The sequence below is a fragment of the Nyctibius grandis genome, chromosome 15, assembly GCF_013368605.1.
Source record: "Nyctibius grandis isolate bNycGra1 chromosome 15, bNycGra1.pri, whole genome shotgun sequence".
NCBI lineage: Eukaryota > Metazoa > Chordata > Aves > Nyctibiiformes > Nyctibiidae > Nyctibius > Nyctibius grandis.
In genome coordinates, this window is record NC_090672.1 from 13,486,235 (window position 1) to 13,507,433 (window position 21,199).

Sequence of the window (21,199 nt, forward strand, 5' to 3'; positions counted from 1 at the left end):
CCAACGGCCCCGCGCGGCCGCCATGGAGGAGTTCCGCCGGGCCTACGCGCGGCTGTGCGCGGCGCCGCAGGAGGCCGTGCTGCGGCGGCTGCGGGCGCCGGGCCGCGGCCGCCTGGACCTGGCGGCGCTGGGCCTCTCGCTGGAGACGTGCGGGGCGCTGGGCCGGCTGCTGCCCGGCGCCGCGCCCTTCGCCGAGGTGGCGCTGGGCGACTGCGGCCTCAGTGAGGAAGGTGGGCGCGGGCCGGCGGGCGGGCGGGGGCCCGGGGCGCGCAGGCCCGCCGGTCGCCGCGGGCGTGTGTCCGGGGGCCGGGCAGCGCGGCGGGCCGTGCCGCGGCTCGCAGGGCCCGGCAGCAGCGAGGGCAGCGCGGCGGATCCGGAGCCGCCCGCGGGCAGGCAGGACGGGCCGGGAGGAGCCATCCCCGCCTGGTCCGTGACCGGAGCGGTGGCAGCGCCGGCTGGGGCTGGCCATGAGCCCCGGGGCTGCCGGAGGTGTTTTCCCTGCGTCTGCTGCTGTTGGCCTTGAATAGACCCGATCGCTGGCGGCTGCGGGTACAGGAGGGGCTGTTCGAAGGGATTCTTTCTCGTCCAGCTCAGGCAGAGGGTTCATGTACAAATTAAACAACTGTTTTTTTTTTTTATACTCAGGTGTAAAACTTCTGTTGCATGGTCTTTGCTCCAACACCACAGTCAAATCTTTAGATTTGAAGGTGAGTCTGTTCGAATATAATTAAGATAAAGAGGTGGGGAAGGAAATACGAGCGTGAGCTTAGAGTTAGACAGTCCTGGTGCAGGATTGTTCTACAAGATGTGTACTTCTGTAAAGGTCCTGTTCCCAAGTGACTCGGTCCTTGCCTCCCTAACACCATGTCACGACTTTCCACAGTTACTTTGCAGCTCATCTTTGTCTGTTTTTATTCAGTTATTCTGTTTTGATAGGAAGTTATGCTATATATCTTTTGTCAGTTGCTGCTTGGTCAGATCAGGCATATGTAGGCTTTTCTTTGGGTTTCTTTATTAATCAGTGAGTACTGGTTGTTTGACTTGCACTTCTGTAGAGTTCATCCAGCTTGCCAGGGTCTTTCAGCAAGCCTGGGGCTTGGAACTAAGCATCCTTGTTCAGATGTGATGGTCACTCTCCTGTGAGTGACTTTCTGTCTGTATTTCTCTGACATGTAGCTATTCCCTTGAGTCTACAGTCCTAAACTGCATCACACCTTTCTTTCTGATCCATGCTGGTGCTAGCCAAGCCCTTTTAATGAAGTGTGTTGAAATGGTTCTGCCTATCTAGAATCAGCATTTTCCGTCCCGTTGTGGGCCATGCTGATCCTGTGCTATCCTGTGATTTTCGTGAGCTCTCAGTCATGATGCCTCACAAGACTAATGGTGTATGTATCCACAGTTCCTCCAGGGGTCTTTCATTTTCTGCAAAGCTGACTGGTATGTGAAACAATTGTTACCCAGACCATCTTTGACAGGCTGAAATCGGCATTACAGCTGGGGTGCGCGTGGTGGTGTTTGATGGGATAGCGGGGTTGGGACAGGGCATAGCCTACTGGTCACCTGGGACTTTTGTTTCAGGGAAATAACCTACGAACCGTGGGAGCTGAGGCTTTGGGAACACTTCTTAGGCAGAACAAATCCATCAGGAGGTAAAAAATTGTATCTATCTCTCTTTCTGTTATTCCTGCCAGATGGAGCACAACATTGGAAAAAGGTTGAGGGTGTTTTTTGTTGGGGTGCAATTTCTTGTGAGGGATGGGACAGGTGAAGGAGTGAGAACTGGAGGTGCCCTTTCTGAGGATGCAGGGCCCTAGCAGCGTCCTGCTCTCTGAAAAGGAGTCTCTATTAGGGAAGCTGGGTGTTCGAATGGGTACCATGATCCAGGTATAACTCGAGCTCTTGCAACTGTCCGTTTACTCCATGAACTCCAATCTTATCTGATTTTCCCTAGCCTAGTCTTGGAATGGAACAGCCTCGGCATGTGGGAGGAGGGCTTCTCCTTTTTCTGCCAAGCACTGGGAGCAAACAACTGTCTCCAGCGGCTAGATCTGCGCAATAACCAGATCAACCATCAAGGGGCCGGAGAGCTGGCCATGGCACTGAAACAAAATTCCAGCCTTCAGGAGCTGGGTAAGAGTGACCAGTTCTTTGCCCACCTACTTATGTGCGTGCACACATACATATATCTTCAGGTTCGTTGCAGCCTGCCCCGATCTCTGCCAACTGGTCAGTGTCATTCCCAATTCCTGTCAGTCTGGAGTGCTTTGCAGGCTTTGTGCAGGGAGCAGAGGTCACAGCCCCATGGCCTTTGGAGAGTGGGAGCTGTAATTGGAGTCTCTGGAACCAAACCTGCAGATGAAGATTGTGTGCTTGGAGCAGAACTGTTCTTAGTGGAGGAGGGAATGGGTTCATTCCCATTTGTGGGTGCTGTTGGCATGTCTGAGACTTACTTCACACTTGCTTTGTCCTTAATAAGGAATTTTGCCAGAATTTCCTTCAGGAAAACGCGGCTCTTGGGATCGGTTCTTTCTCATCCACAGACTGTGGTTGTAGAAGGAAGGCTCATGAGATGAAAATGTGAAGGGCAGACTTACGTACCTTTTGAACTGTAATGGCTTCCTACACTTCACTGCACTTAAGATTCATCCTTGCCTTTCCTGCTCTGTCTGTCATTTTCCCTCTTTCTCATTCACCTTGAAAAGAGAGACAGTATTCGCCTGTGTTTGTGCTGAGACCATCTGGGATTAGTCAGCCATGCTTGTAGATGTAGGAGCACGGTTTCTCTTGAGCCCTGTGTTTTTCAGCAGATGTGTGAGTACCGGGCTGAAAGTTTGCTTTCTGTGTAGATTTGCGTTGGAATAATATTGGGCTTCTGGGTGGCCGAGCTTTGCTGAACTGCCTGCACAGCAACAAGACCCTGAAGAGGCTGGAGCTGGCTGGGAACAATGTTCCTAGTGACATCCTGAAAGGTGTGGGTAAGTATTACTTGTTGCACAGGAAAGAATCAGTAACTCCTTTCCCATTTCAATACTTGAGGGATATAGGGCACTTGCTGCTGCAGAAGAGAGCTATCCCTCTTCCCCTCCCTTTCTCAACGGCATGCACACAGTGCCCTACATTGCTCCCTCTTGTCCTCTAATGAGGGCTGCTCAGGCTGGAGGTATCCCTTTTACCAGCAAAAAGAAAAAAATAATTTGTATTGAATTAGAGATTACTGTGCCATGTGAATGTGGCAGAACTTGGGGGTCTAGTTTGCCCCTGAGTAGCCAAGTTTGGATATGGCTAATGCAGCGTGTCGTGTTGTCCTACCTACAGTGGAGCAGAAGGGCTCTCCTGTGGCTGGGGTGTTGATTGCTCCATATACACTGCTCTCTTCCATTCCACCCCACCTTGTGTCTGTAAGGTGAGAGCAGTCTCTGTACGTGGGCCAGCCTGAGAAGGGCTACTGTCCTGGTGCTTCTGATAGCCAGGTGTCATCTCTTCCAGCAGTGCTTGCTATTCTGTGCTTTAGAAACATGTGCGTGCTCTCCTGCTCTCTTTGCATCAGAACAAGCCACAGATCACAATCAGGACCGTCAGACTATCCTGAGTGAGACCCAGAACCGAGCGTACATACTCAGCAAGGAGGTTTTGAGTCTGAAGGATGAGAAGACCAAGCAGGTCAGCAATCTTACATCCTACACTTCCCCTCCGTGTCCCCATGAAACACTCAGTGGCAGGATTATTGTGCATCTGAAGCTGCACGTGCATCTTTATGGGCGGGCACACAGCGTGGTTTAGTAAATTGGGTCCTTCCTCTGAACTAGGTTGCCCAGGAATCAAATCCATGACAGTATGGATATGGACACGTGCCCTGCTGAACATATTCACTCTGGATTCCGGAGGAGTTTTGGTGTTTTTTTCACACATATTCATGCTTTTGGTTCTTCTTTTGCAACCGTTTTGATATTTTCCAAGTGGTGAAAACCTAGAAATATGAGTCTTTTCCTTCTGACATCTAATGGTGCATAGTCCCTATAGTTGCTGACCTCGGTCAGATGTGCTAATGAACCTGTCAAACCTCCAGTTTGTTCACTTTCATTAGAGTGGCTTGACCTGTCTTCAGCTGTCACTAGGAAGAGAAAGATGAGAAATGTAAATGTAATGCTTCAAGCTGATGCAGTTCATTTTCTCACTGATGTTTGCTTTGTTCACAGTTCTTGGATTTGATGGACACTATAGACAAGCAGAGAGAAGAAATAGCCAGGAGTGGCAGGTGAGTTGAATTTCTGAGTGCTTTCTGCTCTTTCATAGCAGAATTAGGCCCTCTCCATTTCCTGGCAGAAATTACCAACCCTTTTTTTTTCTTTCTTTCCCCCCCTCCGAATGCAGGATGTCTGCAGCACGAGTCAGCCAGCTGCAGGAGGCATTGGATGAGCAGCACTCTATTATGAATTCACTGAAAGCCAAGTATGGAGGAGGAAGACTTTAGCCTTCCCACTGTTCTGTGCTGTATCGGCAGTGCTGAGCAGAGCTGTTAAGAAGGGGGATAATCTTGCAGAGTGACTGGCTTACTGTTACACTTAGTTCTGCAGTAATATCCAGAAATTACAGTTCGATCAGGCCTTTGGGTTTGCCACACTAGATATTTAGCCTGCTTTTAAGTAAAATTACAGCGCATTGGTGTAAGAGCAAGTGAATTGCAGAGGGTGAAAGGAAAGAAAAGGATTGTGGGGATGGGATGAGGGCAGGTTCCTTGCACAGTTTACAGCCTGGCAGGAGTCTGTAGCTGCTTCCCCTGGCAGTTGGCAGTATCCTCTGAGAACCACTGCAGATATGGAGGAACCTGACCAGGAAGATTGTGTGCTTAGGAACAATGAGGTGGAGCTGCCCAAAAGCAGTGTTAGATTGTGTAGAGCCATATGCACATGACAGTGGTTAGACTTCGAACACTGATGAGCCTGGCTCTTCAGTTCTCTCAGGTAAAGGTAGTTTCATTACGCCATGCCTCAGCGTGGACGTGTCCCTCATGCACAGAGTAAGCAAACCGCTTCTGCTACCTGTGTTTAAAATTCTATCCCTAATTTTAAGCAACCTTGCAGTGGTATAAAATAACCAGCTTTGTTCTCCTGAGGGAGTGGCTAAATCCTGGAGGGGTCCAGGCAGGGAAACAGCTCATGGAAGACAATACAGGGAGAACGCAATGGGGCACCAGAACAGCAGGCTCTGAGGAGTCCCAGGTCACCCACTGTTTTCAGAGGCTGCTGGGTGCAGAGATAAGTGGTGTCCTTTTCCCAGGGGCAAAAAATGCCTCATTTAGCTAGCCCGATTTCATCCACGGCCAAATATGTGTTGACATTTGTAGTGTGTGGCGTAGAGAGCTCACTGGAAATGTCTCCCTTAGAAAGGACTCTGGGAAGTGTTTCTCTGTATAGGCTGCAGATGACTGAAGCTGCCTTGGCTCTGTCTGAGCAGAAGGTGCACAGTTTGGGAGAGCTGCTGAATGCCACAAAACAGGAACAAACCAGCATGGCTGAGCGCCACTTTTTGGAGCTCCAGCAGCAAAAGCAGGTGAGCTGGCTAAGTCCTAGTTAGGTTTGAGAGCAGGGTTCCAGGTCACACCTGGTTTCTGGAGATTTGGGGGATGCTGGATGGGATAGGCAAGCATGATTTTTAGTGGGTTAACCACAGCTGCCGTGACAGAAATTCTTGTGTAAATTAGATAGGTGAGTGCTAGGTGTGGAGAGGAGCCATGGTGTTTATGGGGTAGGTTGGATTTAGTTGGGTGTGGTGTTGGTTGGAGTAGGTTGGCAGTGCAAGAACTAAGGTGAGTACAGGTTCTTAATTTTGATTCTGTTTGCAGGAAGGTGCTGATCGGGAAGGCAAGCTTTTGCATGACTTGTCTGCTGCCAGTGAGAAAAATCTGCTTCTAAGAAGCCAGGTAGGAAAGCAAGTCCAAGGCTGAGAAGCAGGACTTGGGTGTTGTTCACTTCTGCTTTGTATATACGTCCTCTGCTTTGATCCTTATTTGTGTCTCTGCTGGCTGTTCTGTACAGCCAAGTTTCTCTGCTAATAGGAAAAGAAAATCCTTTGTGGTGGTAATTTCCTTGTAGGTGGATGAGTTGGAGAAGAAGTGCAAAGTTCAGCAGGATCAGCTGTTCCAGGTAAAACAAGACTTGACCAACACAACAGCAGAGCTGAAGCTGCGGGTCGTGCAGGCTGAGGGTGAGTGGAGGAGCAGAAACAGCTCGTGGGCACCTATGGGTTGGGATTACTGTCCAGGAGTCAACAGTGCAAGGCAGCCAAGGAGCAGGGGTGGAAGAGTTTGTGATAGACTATAAATACAGCCTGCGTAGCAGGAGTGCCATAGTTGTGATAAGCCTGCTTCTAATCTACAGAACACCTGGAAACGGAGAAGAGAAGATTTAAACAAAGCCTTGAAGACATGGAATCCCTTCGGTTAAAAGAGGTAAGAACGGGGTTTCTGCAGCATCCTGAGGTTAGTCTGTCTTTGGTCCTGACATACAGGCGCCACTGGAGGTCATTGTTTGCTGTTAGCTGCTCTTAAACAAGTTTAAAAATTAGTGGACTCAGACTTACTGTGGGAATAATAGGCCATTTCTACAAGCAAAACCTATCCAAAGAGATCACAAGACCTTCTACCAGCTAGTAAGATTTTGCAGCTTGCAAGAGTATGGGCCAGAGTGATATGTGATTCTACAAAAGAGGCTTGGAGGCTGGCCCTTGTGTCAGTCTTGCTGTGCGTGGAGGTAATTGTGAATAAGCAGTCTAGTCCTGCTCACTGAAGTAAGTTAATGGAGGAAATCAAGACGTACATGCTATATACAACCAATCCTTTAACGGGGCTCAGCTTGCTAGTTCCTTCTCTGTTATGTTTCAGGGGGATTCTGTCTGAGTGTGGACAGGACAAGAGGCTGTGATCAACTCTCTTTGGAGTGTTTATTGAGGTGTGAAATCTCTCAAAAATAAAATTATACCAATAGATTTCTCTGAAGATTTTCAAATCTTGTCAGAAAAGACATTGGCCAGGAAGATTTTAGCCACGTTACAACTAGGAAATTAATCTCTGGTGTTTCGTACCACCTGAAGATGAGAGCTCAGACTCTGTCTTTCCTCTTGGCCTGGAAGGGGTCTCTGTCTAAAGTTCCCAGTTTCTAGAGGGCAGATTCTGTCTATATTAGAGTTTCCTAGTGGAGCTCTGAGGGAGGTAAGAGTTTTTCTTTGGTGGTAGGTGGGTCAATGAGAGGTTGCTCTTTCTCATGCCGTGTGGCCGTGCTGCTGTGCCTGGAGATAGGGGTGGTTTTCTGGTCCTGGCTTAAATGGTTTCTGCTGCTTTGCAGGTGGATCATATGACACAGCACATGGAGGCCAGTGAGCGTTCCATGCAGGACAGGATCCAGAGGCTGGAGGCCATCAGGATAGCTCTGGAGGAGGTGAGAATGGATGCTCCAGGCATGCTGGAATGCTCAGGTAGCGGTGGCAGGAGAAGGCTGCCAGGGGGGCTCTGTGGAGTCTTCCATTGCTGACCTGTGTGAAGATTGTCATGTGCTGTAGGGAGGAACAGAAAACAGCAGTTTACCAGCTAAAATATTTTTGCTGCTTTGGACTAAGGAAGGAGAAGGTTCCAAGGAGAAACGTGTAGATTGTGATTGAACCAAAAATAAAGTTTCCATGGAACATGGTTAGATCCTTACCAGGATTTGACTTCACAGGTTTCCCGTGTGGTGCCAAGTAGTGCAGCGTATTTCTCCTTATCTGTTCCCCCAGCTAGATCCAGCGCTGCCCTCTCCTTATTCCCCTGTCTGTAGGAAGCTTCACCCATTACTTGCCCTCATATAACTGAAATTCTCATCGAATTTAGATGGCAGTCTCAGGGTGAGAAATGGTGTATTATCTGGGTTTGTTTTCCCTGCCCCTGAGAGAGATGGCTGTGTCATGTTGTAGCCTGCGACTGGAAGCTGCTGATGTTTTCTGGTCAGTGGCGCAGTGATGCAGCTTCTCTAGCTGGAATGATCTTCCATGTTTCTGTGGCAGGAGCTGAGCCAAGTGAAAGCAGCGGCACTCACTGAGAGAGGCCAGGCAGAGGAGGAGTTAATAAAGGTCAGGAATCAGGCACGTCTGGAGGAGGTAAGGACAAGACCTGTCAGTGGGCCCTGCCTCTGTGGGAAGGAGTGGATTTGGCTGCCTAGCCCATGTTTTTGTCTGGTGAGCTGCTGAGTAACTCTGGGTTTCACTGGCCTGCAAATAGTGTGATTTCTGAGGAAAGAATCCTGAAAAGTCTGCTTTGAATTGTCTCCAGAATGTAGCCACTATCCTCACCTGCTCTGTGCTTTTCAGTAGTAATGGAATTGATGTGGATATTGTCACAGCAGATTTCGTTTAAGTTGCCAGATTTGAAGCTAAGAGCCAGTTGTCAGCCTTTCTGCTTAACAGCAGCTTTCACGGGCTGCTCCTGTTTCTCTGGACTCGGAGGAATTTCAGCAGGTGGCTACTGCTGCCGCATAAAAAAAGTGACTGTAGAATTGAACTTTGTGAAAATGGTGATGAAGTCAGCACCCTGTGACAGAGAACAAGGGATGAGGAAAATACACCAAAACTGTTAGATTGTTTACTTATATGTAACATCACAAAAGATGTTTTACTGAGTTATAAACATATAAAAGCTGCCCTGTGTGTCTGTGGTGGGGTGCAGCAGTCGCTTAGCTGCACACAGCGGTGTTTCAGAGCCATTTGGGATATGGAGGAAGAGAAGATAGAGCATTAGTTGTAAACACTGGCGGTGGCATTGGTGCTTCTACCAAGGACGTGCCTCTGTTTCTCAGCGAGTGAGCTGGGCTTTGCAGCATCTCCATCAGAATGTTTTCCCTGACAACAGAGAGCAGCTTAGATTCACTCAATGCCAGGGAGAAGTGCCGTGTCTGTTATGGCTAAGTCCTGTGCTTGTCCTTCAGTGCCAGTTGACTCAACGAAGGGTTCGCTGTGTTGGGAACAAAGAGGGGAGAATCCCTTTGCAGACTGATGTATTTTCATTTTCCTTTGTGTCTTGCAGCAGCAACGACTAGAACACCTAGAAGAGAAGCTGCGGCTGATGACTGAGTCACGGGATGAAGCTCAGAACTGCTGCCTTAAGCAAAAACAAATGGTTACTGAGGCCCAAGCCAAAGCCAATCAGCTGAGCCTGCACGCTGATGGACTCAGAAGGCGGATAGAGGAACTTCAGCAGGTAACTTGGACTGGAGTAGAGATGTGGTCACCACAGGGGCAGAACAAGTTGCTGAAGTTGTTTGGTTATTCATGGATTTGTCTTTGTGTGTCAGGACCTGAACAGTAAAGAAGAGGAGAAAGTGACAGAGGTGAATAAAGTGAAAGTGGAATTACAGGAGCAGATTGGACACCTGCAGGCTGAACGCACAGCGCAGGAAGGGCTGAGAGAGAAGATTGCAGCCCTGGAGAGACAGCTGAAAGGTAATGGATCCGCTCGTGCTTCTCCAGTGGTAACGCTGGGTTACCCTGCAGTGGGCCTGGAACTGAGCTACGCTTACAGGGAGTGACAACAGTGCTTCCTGCCTGTGCGTACAACCATGAATTGTACCCTCCCTCCTGAGGTATTTGCAGGGATTCTTGTCCTCGTTTTACAGAGACCAAGACTCACAGGACTACCCAAAGCTGCACAGCAAGCAAATGTTTGGGTTTCCTGCACGGTGAAGTGTAACATCTTGTTTCTGCAAAACCTCTCACATTGTCTCATGCAGCTTCTCTTGTGTGCCTGTTGATCATCCTGCTTCCACTGCCTTTGGCTGTGCCTGTTTATTCTAGGGACACCCTAATTTTCTTTACTAACGCTGCTGCTCTTTCACAGTCCTATCAAGTAATCACCGCGAGGCACTGCTGGACAAAGAAGGTGAAATTTCTATGCTGCTGGAGAAGCTGAGAATGAAGGAGGCTGACATCTCCAGGATGAGGGAGGAAGAGGCCCAGCGAGCAAGCTTCTTGCAGAATGCCATCATGGCATACGTGCAGGGCTCCCCCTTGGGAACCCACGGTTCTAGGAAATGAGAGCATGGCTTAAAGCATCCAGATACCTGCTGTCAGGAGGAGGGTGAGCAACTCAGGTACAAGCCCTTCTTTCTAAGTGGGACAGTTTTGTCACGGTGGGGAGACACAAAGGCTTGCAAACACAGAAAATCACTCTTGCTCTTCAGAAATCTTGCTCCCGACTGCATAAAGGAGAGGAGTAAATAACCATCCAGGGCTGGGATAGAGGCTCGTGGGCCTGAGTTCATGATGTGGAGCCCTTCACCTGCACTGCTACAGCACCTGAAGTAGTTTCTTTGGCCTTTTAGACACCACCAGTCTGTCGGCACACCCTGTTGTTACCAGGGGGTTGTATCTTCCCTGGGCAGTGGTCATTCTGAAGCATTCGTTTGGATGCCAGGGGTGTTCCCAGTGAAACCTGGTAAATGACGGGCAGCAGTGTTTACAGTTCCCTGTAGAGGTGAGAGCCATTCACTTTGCTCATGGGGTCTCGAAGCTGCTAGAAGCACCAGATCTTACCCACCTGTGCTTTTATACCCAGTGCTTACAGATGGAAGCAGTGGCTGAGAGGGCTCACTGTTTTACCCTGCCCCTCCGTGGCTCTGGCTGTAGCGAGGGGCACTACGTATGCATTCATTAGATACAGAAACAGCTATGCAGGGGGGCACTGCTGTGCAGTGGCTATCCATATCCCTGTTGGACAGCTGGGCTTTGGCCATGGTTCAAGCCTTTACACACCCACTGGCGTGTCAGGGGCCGGCGTCTGTGCTTTCTCACTGGGAGCTGCAGCCCTTGGCTGGAGTTCTTGTGGGCAGAATGCAACGGGATTTCATTCCACTGTGACAAATGGCAAAACTGTCCTGCTGGCTTCTCAGGAGCCTGGAGCTGAGTGATGTTTTCTGGGCCTTACCCTGGAGAGGAGCGATGCTTCTGACTTGTCACTGGGGAGCTGCTTCTCAGAGCACAAAGGGGAGAAGGTGCTTCCTTTTCCTGGCGACACAAATCCTCATGGGGCACAGAGAAAGGGAAGGGATGTGAGGGTCTGGATCAGAGAAAGTAGAGACCTCTGTCAGGACAGCAGTGTGAGAGCCTCCTGTTAGCTTCTCCAGTGAGTCTGTGATGGGAGAAAGGAACTTGTGGTACATATTTTAACAGGCAACTGGAAAATGGAACTTTCTGTGTGGACTGTTTGGTTTGTGGTTGTGATTTTTCATTTTGGATTTTGCTCTGCTTTTTTAATAAAGAGCTTTTGCATTTTGCTGTAACACTGGACAGTGGCAAGCTGGGTGTTTGGCTGATGTGGAGGAGTGGCCCTGCTGCTGTGTTGCTCTCATGAAGATCCTGCTAGTCTGTCCTGGAGCTAAAAGGCTGTTACGGGTGGATAAGCTAAGTACGGCTATAGATTTTGGTTCTGAACTAAGGTAAAAGCAAAGACGCTGGGAACTTGTGCGCCAGGCAGAAGGAGAGGAGGGAGCCTGTGTTGATAGTCCCTGGATGCTGGGCAGCGCTGCAGCCTGGCAGGGACGGGAGGAGCAAAGCTGCTGGTGGGAGATGGTACCACTGCACGAGTTGTCTCTGTTCTTGGCAGAGAACTGGGAGAGGTGGAGGAACCCAGAAGTCATCTTTATGCAGGATTTTTGCTGCTGCATCTTTGTTCCTCAGCAGCTCTGGGCGGGTGACGGTGGAGTCCGCAGCTGCACCGCACCCCGGTTTTAGACCTCCATCCCCGAGCAGGGGCCCACGCGGTGCGGGAGCCGGCCCCTGCCAGCCCGGGGCAGCGCGCAGGTAGCCCGCCCTGCAGGGCCGGTCTGCGCGGGCACCGGGGCCCGGCGAGCGCTCGGCGGCGGCTGCCTGCAGGAGGGGCGGCGGCGGCGGCGGCGGCGCTACCCGTGCGCTGCGGCCTTCCCTTCCAGCGCCCTCAACGGCGGGCTCAGACGGCCCGGCGCGGAGCCCACCGTGCTCCTGCCCCGCCGTACGGCTCGGCCCGCCCCGCCCCTTCCCCGCCCCTTCCCCGCTGCAGGGTTCGGCCGCGCTCGGTTCGACTCGGCTCGGCTCGCCCCGCCCCGCCGCAGGGCTCGGCTCGGCCCGGCCCGCCCCGCCGCGCCGCGCGGGCTGTCACTGCGGCGGAGTCGCGGCGCCGCCGCCATCGCGGGCAGATGCAGGCGATCAAGTGTGTGGTGGTGGGCGACGGGTGAGTGCGCGGCGGCCGCGGGGCCGCCTCGGCCGCGCCTCGACCGTCCGCGGCCCCGCACAAAGCGCGCCCGGGCCCCGCGGCGCCGAGGGACGGGAGGGAGGGCCCGGCGCGGCCCCGCCCCGCGGCCCGGGAGAGCCCGCTCCGCCGGCGGGAGGCGCGGCCCGGCCCGGAGCGCCGCGGGGCCCGGGTGTGGCGGGGCGGGCGCTCGGCGGGGCTGGCGGCGCGGAGGCCCGGCCGGCCTCGGCTCCGCACCTGCGGGGCGCCGGAGAGAGACGCGCCAGGCGGCGGCGGCCGTGTGCGGAGCGGGGCCGCCGGGCCGTGGGCCCTGCCCCGCGCCGTGGGCCCGGCCCCGCGCCGAGCCGCGGAGAGCGGGCCTCGCTGCAGCCGGGGCGGCCCTGCCCCGCGCCCCCCCAGCGCGTAAACTTGGGTCCTCGTTTCTTGCCCCTGTTCGGTCTCACATCCAGCGCTGAACTGCCTGAAAACAAACACCTTCTTTCCGTGGGTTTTAGATCTGTCTCCTCATTGTTTTATTATTTCGCTGTTTTTTGTCATGATTCATCACAAAGTTCTCCCTAAAAATCTTGATGTTCACAGGTTTCTCTCATACCTCCTTTTGTTGTGTTCTGAGGTGAAATACGTTGCTGTTTCTCATTTCACCATGTGCCTCTTCTCACCCTCCTTGCTTTTTTCTTTACGCTTTTCCTATATGCCTTTTTCTGAGAACACATCTGTACGCAAGATGCAGGCATGCAGTCGATTTATGGTGCTTCATAACTTTTCCTAGGTCGTCCTGCATATTTTTCCTCATAAATCCTGTTTGCTTTTCTGACCACTACAGCAAGCACAGAGCTGAGCTATGGAGAAGTAAATGTGAACTGGTTTTAGGCAGAGGCTGCTCTTTCCCCCTTCCCATGCGTGCTGCCCCCTCAGATACACACTTGGAGCGAGGCCTGCCGGGTTCTAGCCTGTGGGGGCTAAAGAGGGGAGCGGGAGAAAGAGCCACCCCCCAAAGAGCACAGCCTTATTGTGGAGCAGAGAGCAACAGCTGGGAGCCCAGCGTGTTGGAAATGGGCTTCAGCTGAAGGGTTGCAGTCAGGTGTTTTGCTTTAAGACCAGATTGACAGTGCAGAAACATTTGGATACCAAAACACTTGTGTTTTTTGTGAATTATGTGACTTCCCTGTTTGGTGGGAGAGGTCAGGGTTCGGGAGGAAAATCGGGCTGGTCAGTGTAGTGGTTCCTTACACAACCTCCCTGTTCTCCAAGAGAGGGGACCTGATCCATGGGAAAAGCGGGGTGGATTACTGTAGTGGTTCTCGCTGTGCTTTGTGTAATCCTGGTGCAGGACTGTGGGGTCCCCTGGTGTCTCTTACTCCTGAAGTCCTTCCTTATGTCACTCCAGTTACAGAATTGGGTAGAGGATACCCATCTCTGTTGGCTGTTCACCTGCACTCAGGCACCTAACAGACAGCTGCCCCTGTCCCTGGCGCTCGCGGTCTGTTCCTCTGGAAGGTTGTCTGCAGTTCACAACTTCCACAGCGGTAAATAGGTTGTTTACACTCCTGGTACTCCTCTGTTCTTATTAACTAAGCTTTTCCCTTATGCTATAGGGCTAACCAAAGTTCATATGCTTACACTATTGCCAACCAGGCCCAGCCCCTGCTAGCAGCCACCACTGCGTTGACCAATGCCACCTGCCTTCAGCAAAGCCCTGAGCTGGTATTTTCAGTGATCTACCTTGATCTCTTTCCAAACTGACAGTGCTAAACTTATTTTTCCCCTTTTGTATTTATTGATGTTGAATTCCTGTCGCCGAGGAGCTCGAATAATTGTGGTGTTGCATGTTTTTTCACCTCACTGCTTACCCATTTTGCTAGATTATTATGGATATGTTGAGCACAGCACAGAACCCTAATTTATTCCCTCTCTTTTGGTTCCTGGAACAAATACATTTTGCCTGGTGTTTTGCTGAGGCTGAATGGGTGGGGGAAAGGAGTGGGAGAGAGCAGGGTCAGTTAAGTGCTCAGGCAAGGTGCACACTGCGAGTTCAGGCCTGGTCCCTGACGGCTGGAGAATTCCAGCCTGCCACAGGTTTGTTTTCTCACGTGGTAACTTTTTACCTAACCTCTTTTTTGGGTGAGGGAAGGGTGAGTTTTGCAGTGCTTCCTGCTGTACCCTTGTTCATGCTTGTCACTCTTACCCTCTGCAGAGCTGTAGGGAAGACCTGCTTGCTGATCAGTTACACCACAAATGCCTTTCCTGGAGAATACATCCCCACTGTGTGAGTAATGGCCTTGGGCTTCGGTTGCTTTTTGCTCTGTATGCACGTGTCTGTAAAAGTTGGTTTTGTAGGTGAGGAAAAGGCTGTCCCAGATCAGACTATGCACTTCACACATGAGGAGGATGCCGGTGGTATGGCTGCGTATGTGAGGAGGGCAGACTGTCCCCACTGGAACTGTGTTGCAGTGTCCTCTCCTGATTCACTGCCCCTTGGATTTCGTATAAAGAGATGTGTGGATCACAAGATTGTCACTGATGGGAGCTCTTCCTTGGCAGGTTTGATAACTATTCTGCCAATGTCATGGTAGATGGAAAGCCAGTGAACCTAGGCCTCTGGGATACAGCAGGGCAAGAGGATTATGACCGACTGCGGCCTCTTTCCTATCCACAGACGGTGAGTGCTGGGCCTGGACAGGCTTGTAACTGCTTCCTCTTGGAAACAGAGGCTCCCCAGGACAGCCAGGCGTCTTTCCTTTGAGGAAAGTCTAAGTTCCTCCAGCTGCAGCCATAATTCTGGTTGTTTAAGAAGTATCACAGCTGAATTTCTCCTAAGAGATTGTTCCCTTCTAGTCCCTGCTCCATAATGGTGTTGAACAGTCATACGTGCCATAGGGAGGCTCAAGTGAAAGGACTGGTGTGGGGCTGCTGTGCGGCCGAGCCACGTTCTGTGTTCCCAGGGGCACGGCTCCCTCTTGGGCTGCACTAGGAGGGTTTCCCTGGCTGTAGCAATGGCTACGTGGCCCCCCTACCAGGGATGAAGGCCGTAGCACTGTTAAGGTCTTTGTGGCTGCAGGCTCTTAACATGCAGAGCCCAGTATTGTAAAAGATAAAATCATACACTCAAACTCCATTCCTTCCCTCTCTCAATTAGTTTAGCACCCTTAATGGGGAATAATTTCTTACAGCCACAGTCCTTGCTGTGGGAGGCGGTTGTCCTCTGTAAGGCTCCCTCTCCACCCTCCCTCCGTTATCCCTAGCTGTTTCTTTCTGCATGGCTGACCCTCTTGTTTCCACACAGGATGTTTTCTTGATCTGCTTCTCCCTTGTGAGTCCAGCCTCCTTTGAGAATGTCAGAGCCAAGGTAAAGTATTCTCCTCCTGGGTGAAACAGTGGAAGGGAGGAACAGTGAAGTCTCCTGCCCCACCCCTCACCACACCTACAAGCCCCAAATTTCTAGCAGTCATGTTTTGGTAAGGGAAGGTCATAGTCTGCAGGTTTTAAGAGGGCCCTACTTTTTATTCGTGACTTCTTTGGCTAAATTTTTGCCTTTTTCGATCTGCATCTTAAAGAAGGTAAGGGATTTCGTAGAAGCTAAAATGCAGTTAAGGGAAGCAGTGTGTGCAGAGCTGGCTGGCACTGTCCGTCATGATTCCATGTCTCAGTGCCTTCATTGTTTCATCTGCACCCATCTCTTTCTGCAGAGCATATTCAGAACTGTAGGCAGAAGTATCCTGTTCAGGTGTTGCCACCACGTCAGACAGTAGTAAAAACCTTGCTCCTAATAGTAAATGCATCCTTCATGGTTGCATCTGCTGCTATAGCTACTTTTCTTACCACGCCTCTCTGTTTCAGTGGTACCCTGAGGTCCGACACCATTGCCCAAATACACCTATCATCCTGGTGGGCACCAAGCTGGACTTGCGGGATGACAAGGACACCATTGAAAGGTTACGTGATAAGAAACTGGCCCCCATCACCTACCCCCAAGGTTTGGCCATGGCTCGGGAGATCGGTGAGTCACATTTGCTGGCAGATCTCCGTGGCATTGAGCTGTTTATTTTGGAGTGGGTGAGGGACAGTACGTCCTGGTAGGACTGGAGTGGTTGAGCTGGAGCTCTCTTTCCCCCAGGGTCGGTTAAGTACCTCGAGTGCTCTGCGCTGACGCAGCGGGGCTTGAAGACGGTGTTTGATGAAGCCATCCGGGCTGTGCTCTGCCCACCGCCTGTGAAGAAGCCCGGCAAAAAGTGTACCGTGTTTTGAGGGCTGTGGCCTAGGTGCTGGCTCAGCATGTTGTCGTCCTCTGACAGATTGCATATTAGCTGGGTGTTTCTGGAGGGGGCTGGGATGTGTAGGGCCCTTCATCATGTACGAAGTCAGTGTTTTTTAAATGTCTCTTTGATTTAACGTCAGTGTTGATGTGAAGGGGCAGCGGGGGCAGAGACTAGCTGGGGGCTGTACAGCCCCCAGGGGAGGTACAATGGGGAAGGCAAGGTGGCTCCTTGGGGCAACAGGCTGTTTTGGCTCTCCTGAACCCCAAGCTGAAAGGGCTGAGACGTCCATCCTGTCCTGGAAACACCTGGTTTCAACCCACAGGTGAAACAGGTGGTGAAGATCCTTGTGGGAGCAGGGAGGGAGCTGATCCGAATGGTGCTGAATGACAAGGGCAGCTGGGAGAGCAGTAGGGTCTCCTTGCCCAGCCTACTGGGGCTAATAGTTAACAAACTGGTGCTCTAGCAGATACGTGCCTGAGACTGTTAAAGAAATTATAACCAGCCCCGAAGGGGTGCTTTATTGTGTACTAGCCCGCCTCAGTGAGTGAAACAGCCCTGTGCAATCGATGTATTTGCCTTTTCGTGTGTGCACACCCTAGGACAGCGTGGTGCTGCTCCCCCCCATCAGTCTTCAGCAGGGCCTCCCCCCCCAGATCCAGTCTCTGCAGAGCAGGGCTGTGGTTGTTGCCTCTGTTTTGTTTTTTTCTACTAAAGACAGCAAAGGAAGCAATGAGGAGTCTGCTAACTTCTTTCCCTTCCCACTGAACGTGCAGACAGGCTCTATGGATTTGGATGGAACAGGGAGAGCTTCTGAAGGGTTGGGGGGGGGAATAGGGTTGGAAGAAAGACAAGTCCAATTTCTAATCATCATGTAGAGTGACAAGATAAAACCTTATTTGGTGCAATAAACATTCTCCATGACGGCGTATGTGAGCTTTATTATATAGCAGCCTTCTAAAGGTAATTTTCTGCCTCACTTCTCATATACAGGTTCCAGCCCTGCTGCCTCTCTTCTCCAGCAAGACTGGGTCTGTGTCATTGTTTTCTATCCAGTTTACATCTATGCAGTACTAGTATGAAAATTAAGGCCAGGTGTGAAATGCAGGTGTCATCTTAGGAGACAAGAAATCCCCCATCAACCATCAGTGAGCTGCCAGTTGTCATAGCACTCTTCTCACTCAGCAGGAAGAGAATGCTGTTCACCACATCATCCACCTCTGGAATCAAACACAGAGACCACCCGATGCACCCCTCAAATTGTACTAGGAAAACAAGCATCCCAAAAGGTATGTCTTTGCCCTCTACATGTACTTGGGGCAGGGAAGTATCTCTGCCCCCAAACTGTGCTTGATGCAGTATACAGGACAGTGTGGCTTTTTTTGGTCATCAGAAAGTCCTTGTTGTGATCAAATGATACTTTGTTCACAGCAAGCACCCATGTTCCCCTCCCAATCACGTTTACGAACAACAGAGAGGTGCATTTCACTTGTCCTAAGATGAGAGGGTGTAGAAGAGGGGAGGTGAGGTGATTCTCGCCCTGTCCTCAACAAATGCTTCAGGAATTCAACCACAGCCATTCGGCAGAGTTGTGACTTTGCCCACAAAGAAGGAAGGTACCTTATGGCTGTGATGTCAATTAGAGGGAAGGCTTGGATACAACAAAAGAGCCCAGCCTGGCAACAAATCTATACCACTGACCTGCAAACTTTCCCAGTGGAATCCGATTAATCATGGCAGCAGATTTCTGAGGGTCACTCCAGTTAATTCTCCCCATGTCAGTCATAACCACTGTGGGGTTCACGGTGTTCACCCTAATCTGGGACCAAGAGCAACAATCAATCTAACCAGACTGCTCTGAGAGGAAATGCTCAGGCTCAGCTTTCACACTTTTCTTTCTCCCTGAAAGAATCCTACCTTGTGGGGCCCCAGTTCCATTGCCATTACCTTGCTCAGCATATCCAAAGCACTTTTTGTGGAACCTTCAAGAGAAGGGAAAAACAGGAGGCATTTCAGTGCATAGCACGTGGTCTGGACACACAGAAGTATTTCACTGCCCAGAACTGGTGGCTGCGGGTCTCCAGTCGAAAATGGGAGGGGCACGGCTAAAGCTACACATACTTACAGTAAACAGCATGGTCCCGCAGAGCACGCTGAGATGCCTGGCTAGAGACATTTACGATAGCACCTGGCACCCCCTGTGCAATCATCTGCCGAGCAACAATCTGGGAGGGGAGGAGAAAAAAAAGGGATGCCAGAACCATAACAGGAGAAATCATTATTTCATTCGGTAGGAATCTTGCTGGGCTGTTATGGTAGCCAAAAGAGCAAAATCACCCGGAGGAAGGAAGTCCTCACTGCCTCTCACTTACCAGAGAGTCAAAGCAAGAGAGTGAAGGGGCTGTACAGACAAAGTGTCAGGTTAACTTTGAATCACAGTCCCTTTAGCCCCCACAGTGCACGCTTAATCTCCGTTGTGCAGAACAACTTAGTCACTGCCGTTCATGGAGAACTTGCAGTGACAATTCTTCCTCACCTGGGAAACATGAAGCACAGCCTGAAAATTCACCTCAAGAGACCTACAAATAAATCAAATTTAAAAGTTACAGAGTGGCTGCAGCCCAGGCCAGAGATGAGTTGTTTTGGGAGGCAGCAGCGGACAAGTGCTGCTGGTATCTTGGAAACACTGGTGATGCTCTAGAGCACAGACAGAAATGCCAGGCTGACTGGCTAGCGAGAAGGATCAGAGATGCTTTCAGCACTAACCCATTCAGTGGATGTAAGCTATTTAGTGCACAGGGGGAGGTGCACTCGTGCATCGTCACATTTCTAGCAGGACTCTGATCTTCAGCAGACTAACGTAGATCCTCTAGTAAAGTTTAAACAGTGAGCCCTGGGCCCCAGCCAGTGAGTCTTCTTAGGTCTATCAAACCCTTCACAAGGCTTTAAAATAGCAAATAAATCTGCTATATGATGGGTAGAAGCAGCTTTTCTTCTATTTGCCACATAGTCCTTTCTTGGTCAGGTTTTTACCTGCTAGTTCTGCAGAATGGTCCATAGATTTTATATTCTAGTCACAAATGGATCCTTTATCGTGACCCACAACAGCCATTTTTAATGTAGGGACAAAGCATGACCCGTCTTCTCAGAAGGAAGCAAACTCACCATATCCTGTATCCTAAAGCTCACCCCCCAGCTGGAACTTACGGATCTTTTGAGAAAAAAAGATGTCACGTTATTGCAGTAAGCAAATTTGATCTCTCACTGTGGCAGTTTTATACTCCCTTACCTGGCCTTGTCTTCTCTGTATCTGAATTGTCTTACTGACAACTGCCTTTCAATTTAGCAGAGCCTGAGCTGGAGCTAGACTGGAAGCTCCGAGCTGGATTAGCAGCAAAAGGCACTCTTCTCTCCCACCACCTACCAGGTGAAATTCCAGGTTCTGGCTACTCGGTAACTGTGGAATAGCATCAGTGCTTTACTGGGTCTCCTTTTGATGTTTACAGGGTGAAAGGTGATTATGTAAAGTATAAAACAGGAAAGAAAGGAGACATGAGCAGTTAACAATCAACCGACCATTCAGAAAGCAAACGTTAGGCGTTTCTGGAAGCGTCCATGTCAGTGTGGCTGGGGCCTGTGCACCAGCTACTGCCTTTTGTGAGAGACACCAGTTTCTGCAAAGCTTTGCCGCAATTTCTGACTCGCGGTTTGCTGAGGCTTTAGCGGACGGGCCTGCGCCCGGCGGGCCCAGCGCAGCCGCGGGCAGCGGGCCGGAGCCGGGGGGGAGCCGCGCCGGGAGCCCGGGGCCGCGGCACTCGCCGCTCCAGCACTCACCGCTCCAGCGCCGCCCGCGTCACCGCCAGGAAGGGCTCCAGCAGCGCCACGGCCGCGTTGTTCACCAGCAGCTCGAAGGGCCCCGCCGCGCCCACCGCCGCCTCCGTGGCGTCCCAGTCGGCCAGGTCCACGCACAGCGGCTCGATGCCAGGACACTGCGGCGAGGGCGGCCCCGTAGGTCGGGGGACCGCGAGGGGCTCGGCCTGTCCCGGGCGGGGGGACGGGGGCTCTCCCGAAGCAGGGGAAGGCGTCCCGGGAGAGGGTCTGAGGGCTGGGGAGTGGCGGGGGGTCCCTGGGCTGGGGGATGGGGGCCCGGGGCCTGGGGGGAGCTCCGGGTCCGGGGGGGGGGTCCCGGAGCGCGGGGGGGTCCCGGGGACGGGGGGGGACGGGGCGTCCCGGGCCGGCCGGTACCTCTCGCGCGAGGCTCTCCAGGTCCGCCGCGGTGCGGCTCAGCGCCGTCACGCGGGCCCCGGCCTTGCTCAGCGCCACGGCCACGGCGCGCCCAATCCCTGCGTGGAGACGGCGTCAGCGCCGGCCCCGGGCCCCCGCCGGCCCCAGGCCCCCGCCCGCCGCCCGGCCACCTTTGCCGGCCCCGGTCACCAGGGCCCGGCGGCCGCGGAAGCCGAGATGCGGGTCCATGCTGCGGGCGGACTGCGGCCTGGGCGGGCCCGCGGCGTGGGACGGGGCCGGGCGGGGCCCGCGAGCGGGGCGGCCCGAGAGGGCCGGGGCGGGCAGCGCGGTCTGCCCCGGCCGCTTCGAGGCCTGGCGGTGCGGGCCCGGGCCCGGCCCAAGGCGCGGCCCTGCCACGGGCCGCCTCAACCCTACTACCAGGTCTGTCTGCAATGCTACCCACTTCAGACCTTGCTTT

At 52.2% G+C, this 21,199-nt stretch overlaps 3 protein-coding genes across 7 annotated transcripts; 2 read left to right on the forward strand and 1 right to left on the reverse strand.

Annotated features, from left to right (window-relative positions):
- The first annotated feature begins 22 nt into the window (after positions 1 to 22).
- LRRC45 (leucine rich repeat containing 45) lies at positions 23 to 11,300 on the forward strand. Of its 4 annotated transcripts, XR_011049318.1 has the most exons (18): positions 23 to 230; positions 646 to 707; positions 1,579 to 1,649; positions 1,952 to 2,130; positions 2,847 to 2,975; positions 3,548 to 3,660; positions 4,197 to 4,255; positions 4,372 to 4,449; positions 5,415 to 5,550; positions 5,843 to 5,920; positions 6,093 to 6,204; positions 6,378 to 6,448; positions 7,341 to 7,433; positions 8,035 to 8,127; positions 9,050 to 9,223; positions 9,318 to 9,465; positions 9,860 to 10,112; positions 10,203 to 11,300. XR_011049318.1 is itself a non-coding variant. In XM_068413495.1 (17 exons), exons 1-17 carry the CDS (start codon positions 23 to 25, stop codon positions 10,054 to 10,056), a joined length of 2,001 nt encoding a protein of 666 aa, XP_068269596.1. In that variant the 3' UTR covers positions 10,057 to 11,300. The 4 variants fall into 4 exon arrangements, 3 of the variants coding, with proteins under 3 accessions (XP_068269596.1, XP_068269597.1, XP_068269598.1); XM_068413495.1 differs by having other exon boundaries at positions 9,860 to 11,300; XM_068413496.1 differs by having other exon boundaries at positions 9,053 to 9,223; positions 9,860 to 11,300.
- Positions 11,301 to 12,112: 812 nt separating this feature from the next.
- RAC3 (Rac family small GTPase 3) lies at positions 12,113 to 17,428 on the forward strand. 2 transcript variants are annotated; one of them, XM_068413029.1, is made up of 6 exons: positions 12,113 to 12,226; positions 14,439 to 14,510; positions 14,786 to 14,903; positions 15,528 to 15,590; positions 16,082 to 16,241; positions 16,359 to 17,428. In XM_068413029.1, exons 1-6 carry the CDS (start codon positions 12,192 to 12,194, stop codon positions 16,487 to 16,489), a joined length of 579 nt encoding a protein of 192 aa, XP_068269130.1. In that variant the 5' UTR covers positions 12,113 to 12,191; the 3' UTR covers positions 16,490 to 17,428. The 2 variants fall into 2 exon arrangements, with proteins under 2 accessions (XP_068269130.1, XP_068269131.1); XM_068413030.1 differs by lacking the exon at positions 14,439 to 14,510.
- Positions 17,419 to 21,003, reverse strand: DCXR (dicarbonyl and L-xylulose reductase). The gene is made up of 8 exons (XM_068413028.1): positions 20,913 to 21,003; positions 20,743 to 20,840; positions 20,332 to 20,486; positions 19,034 to 19,076; positions 18,623 to 18,722; positions 18,415 to 18,479; positions 18,199 to 18,316; positions 17,419 to 17,717 (listed from the first exon to the last, which is right to left on the reverse strand). The coding sequence occupies exons 1-8, from the start codon at positions 20,968 to 20,970 to the stop codon at positions 17,614 to 17,616; spliced, it is 741 nt and encodes a 246-aa protein (XP_068269129.1). The 5' UTR covers positions 20,971 to 21,003; the 3' UTR covers positions 17,419 to 17,613.
- Between the last annotated feature and the right edge of the window lie 196 nt (positions 21,004 to 21,199).

Excerpts from the sequence above, each read along its gene's own strand:
- RAC3 (XM_068413029.1), top strand. The coding sequence starts at position 12,192 with ATGCAGGCGATCAAGTGTGTGGTGGTGGGCGACGG. Across the intron at positions 14,904-15,527 it reads CTCTTTCCTATCCACAGACG|GATGTTTTCTTGATCTGCTT; the intron begins GTGAGTGCTGGG and ends GTTTCCACACAG. Across the intron at positions 16,242-16,358 it reads GGCCATGGCTCGGGAGATCG|GGTCGGTTAAGTACCTCGAG; the intron begins GTGAGTCACATT and ends TCTTTCCCCCAG.
- DCXR (XM_068413028.1), bottom strand. The coding sequence starts at position 20,970 with ATGGACCCGCATCTCGGCTTCCGCGGCCGCCGGGCCCTGGTGACCGGG. Across the intron at positions 19,077-20,331 it reads ACGCGGGCGGCGCTGGAGCG|GTCTCTTGAGGTGAATTTTC; the intron begins GTGAGTGCTGGA and ends ATTTATTTGTAG. Across the intron at positions 17,718-18,198 it reads TCCACTGGGAAAGTTTGCAG|AGGTGGATGATGTGGTGAAC; the intron begins GTCAGTGGTATA and ends GTTTGATTCCAG.
- LRRC45 (XM_068413495.1), top strand. The coding sequence starts at position 23 with ATGGAGGAGTTCCGCCGGGCCTACGCGCGGCTGTGCGCGGCGCCGCAG. Across the intron at positions 231-645 it reads CTGCGGCCTCAGTGAGGAAG|GTGTAAAACTTCTGTTGCAT; the intron begins GTGGGCGCGGGC and ends TTTTATACTCAG. Across the intron at positions 6,449-7,340 it reads AATCCCTTCGGTTAAAAGAG|GTGGATCATATGACACAGCA; the intron begins GTAAGAACGGGG and ends GCTGCTTTGCAG.